General features: G+C 53.1%; 1 protein-coding gene across 1 annotated transcript; it reads right to left on the reverse strand.

Annotated features, from left to right (window-relative positions):
* Positions 1–285: 285 nt before the first annotated feature.
* BCAS2 (breast carcinoma amplified sequence 2) lies at positions 286–3,201 on the reverse strand. The gene is made up of 7 exons (NM_001257295.2): positions 3,087–3,201; positions 2,918–3,010; positions 2,776–2,846; positions 2,547–2,708; positions 1,705–1,755; positions 1,012–1,092; positions 286–508 (listed from the first exon to the last, which is right to left on the reverse strand). Exons 1-7 carry the CDS (start codon positions 3,177–3,179, stop codon positions 382–384), a joined length of 678 nt encoding a protein of 225 aa, NP_001244224.1. The 5' UTR covers positions 3,180–3,201; the 3' UTR covers positions 286–381.
* Positions 3,202–3,308: the final 107 nt, after the last annotated feature.

Here is a 3,308-nt window from a genome sequence, read left to right on the forward strand (position 1 = left end):
CTCCCCGCTCCGCGCACGCACGGCGTCACAACGCGCCGTGCGCGCTCCCCAGCGGGAGGGCGGGTCCGGGGCTCGCGCAGGCGTGGCCGCCCGGTGCGAAGCGGTGCGCGGACAGACGAGACGTGACGTCACGTGACGCACAGTCGGCTAGAGCGCCGCGAGCGCCTTTCCGCGAGCTCCGGCGTGAGTCGCGATTGGCCGCCGCCGACGGCGCCCCCACACGCGCGGAGGTCGCAGCCAGGTCCCAGCACGGCGCTGAACTGTCGTTAATGCGCATCAGCCACGTGGGGAGAGGACCAGCCTTTATTGGGCAAAGCAAAGTTTATTACAGCGCGGTAGGAAACGCAAAAACACGGAGCAGCGTTCAGAAGAGAGCAGCCGTCAGAAGTCCTGCTGGATGTTCTCCTTGTTCGCTTCCCCGTGCTGTTGTTTGATTTGGGAAATTTCATTTTCTAGCTGCACAATTGTTCGTTCAATCTCGTAGTTCTTACTGACAAGAGACACCCACCTGGAAGGGAGCGACACAAAAAAGCTGTCAGGTGTTACCAGGGCTTATAATAATCCTCTGATCTGAAGTCAAAAGAGCGGGACAGCAAGTGGGGCAAAGCACTTGGACAGTATGTGACACATCTCAGCTGATACCAGGAGTAATCTGAACAACCACAGTTAAAAAATGATGTTTTCAACAGCTAAACCTCAACATATAATCCAGGAAATGAAATGCTGTAAGGAAAAAAGGGCTAAAAGACACTGACTTCCAATATTTAGATAAAGAAGAGTTTAAGAAACAATCCACGCAAGAAGTTCAAGCTGCTGCCACTCGCTGTGTCACCCACTCACAGTGACCATTACACGGGGCTGAACTGTGCACCCTCTAAAACACTGTGCAAATTAATAGCAGCCATATGATGATCTGATATGACAGCACTGAAAAACTGCTGATGTTCTCCATAAGGGAATTCTACACAAGAGACACTCCCGGAAGGTACACCAAAACTTCCAGCTACTCACGTGGATTCCATTTCTCGTAGCTTAGCTCCAGCTGTGAGCTGCATGTTCTTTCGTTGCCAGTTCAGATCCTGAATGCTTTTCCTGAGGGGGAAAAAAAAAACCCAACACAAAAAGAGACCCGTGTTGTTTCTTTCCTTCTTCATCTCATTTATTCAAGAATATTTAAACCTGCTGCTTGAAATTCACTGCCCTGGAAGTACCCACCAGGGTACTGGTGCAGCCAGCATCTAACCACCACAAAGCAACAATGCAACACTCAGAATCCTGACAGGAGTTAAAACACATCATTTCAGTGTCCCACCTCCATCCCTCAGTAATCCACCTCTGCAAACTTGCTAAAGCATTCACTTCAAAATGAAACCTAACATCAGCCAAGCTGGGCCAACTGCATGCTAAATAAAATGGTATCAGCAGTGAAAAGGAAATGTGGCTGCATTTGAAAGATGACCCTACAACAGTTCATTCTGCTTAAAGCAGAGATTCAGACAGAAACAAGTAACAAAGAAAAACAACCACAGACTTTGAGTGGAATAGGCATTATAAATACAACAGTTAGGGAAGGAGGGAGGGGAAAGTGAATCTTCTTTCCTTGGACCACTACAGCAATATATACGCAGCTCTTTCAGAGCTGAGGGGGTGGGGAGTTCCTATGTTCCTTCCAACTTCAGTATGAGGCTATGAAAAACCACTCACCGCAACTTCTGAAGCTCTTTCTGGGCTTGTTCTATCATATGAACCAGATGTCTGATAGCAGAATGGAAGCAAAGCATGAGAAAAACATACAGTTACTAAATTACATCCATTTAACCAACCTACCATATAATTCTTCTAGAAGAGCTCAGCATGCAACCCATCCACTAAAGGCAAGCAGCACACTTGTTCTCAGCACAGTCTGTGCCCTTCAGTCCTGAAGGTTATAAGGTTATGGCAACGCAAGAACATTCAGATCACAACATATGCAGTTTTAAGACAGACAGCTTTAATAATCACTACATTCAAGCCCTGCTGCCAGACAATGTAATAAAGCCACATTTGATAGCTGGTCGTGATTTTTTATTTTCAAGACTGTTACTGTAAGCTCACACTGTTTTCAGTAGAACAGTACTGAATTACCTCATCACCTTACTGCCAATCTTCTGCTTCACACACTAAGCTCACCTGTACTCAGCACTTTTTCCCCATTATGTAACACTGCCTGTGCACAAACAGTTCTCTTCCTGACACATGTATGTAAGCCAACAGATCCTCCGCCCAGAGCCCTTCTCTTAAGCTGAACAGCCCCTAGGCCTTCTCATAAAGGTATGGTTTGCATCCTTTTTGCCTATGCTTTCTTTAAAGTTAAGCTCACGCTTCTCTGAAGAGGTCATCGATGCTCCCTGTCTGAAACAGCCCCAGCACGTCCTGCAGCCACACTTTCATACATTTCTCAGCCATTTCAACAGTGGCTTCGGGTGAGGAGGATCAGCAGGACAGCGTTTGTACCTTCAGCCACCGCATCACCATTTCACAGGCTGTCATTCCAGCCCCAGCCTTACTCATTGTACACCTTCCAGGCGTTGCAGCCGTGCTGGGACATCAGCTCCAGGTTCTCGATGCGCACAGCCTGGTGCTCCAGCTGCGCCATGGAGTTGTTGACGCACTCCTGCCACGCCGTGATGTCGTTCTTCTGCCCGGAGGATGGAGCCGGCAGTTCGTACCTGGAACGCAGCGCCGCTCGGATCCCGCCCGGAGCCGCGCCCGGAGCCCCGCGCCGCCCCCCCTCACCTCTTCATGCTGAGCAGCTCCAGGGGCTGCCGGGCCGCCAGGCGCTCGAACTCGTTCCGCATGATCTCGGTCTGCGGGGAGAGGGCGGTGAGGGGCGGGCGCGACGCGGCGCGGCAGGACGGGGCGAGGCGGGGCGGCTCACCTCGAAGGCGCTGCAGTCGTGTGCCGGCAGGTAGCTGAGGTAGTTCTTCGTGGGCCGGTAGCGCCGCGTCTCCTCCTCCACCAGAGCCGCAGCCTAGCGCATGGAGGCGTCAGGCGGGAACGGGGCGCACCGCCTCACCCCGGCCCGGCCCGGCCCGGCCCGCACTCACCGCCTCGCGCACGCCCGGCGCCTCATAACCCTGATCGAAGTAGGGCAGCGCGTCCACCACCACGTCGCCCGCCACCAACCCGGGCCCCGCCATGATGCGCACGACTACCGCGCATGCGCCCACCCCCAGGCCTCGGCTGAGCGGCGCTTCGCACTGCGCCTGCGCGCACGGCCCGAACCCGCTCTCGCCCCGCCCCGCGCAGAGAGGAAAGGACACGGGTGG

Source organism: Gallus gallus, chromosome 26 (genome assembly GCF_016699485.2).
Source record: "Gallus gallus isolate bGalGal1 chromosome 26, bGalGal1.mat.broiler.GRCg7b, whole genome shotgun sequence".
Lineage (NCBI taxonomy): Eukaryota > Metazoa > Chordata > Aves > Galliformes > Phasianidae > Gallus > Gallus gallus.

Bases quoted from the DNA above. Each gene is read 5' to 3' on its own strand.
- BCAS2 (NM_001257295.2), bottom strand. From the start codon at position 3,179: ATGGCGGGGCCCGGGTTGGTGGCGGGCGACGTGGTGGTGGACGCGCTG. The intron at 3,011-3,086 runs GTGAGTGCGGGC...TCCATGCGCTAG, and splicing joins CGCCGGGCGTGCGCGAGGCG to GCTGCGGCTCTGGTGGAGGA. The intron at 2,847-2,917 runs GTGAGCCGCCCC...CTCTCCCCGCAG, and splicing joins ACGACTGCAGCGCCTTCGAG to ACCGAGATCATGCGGAACGA.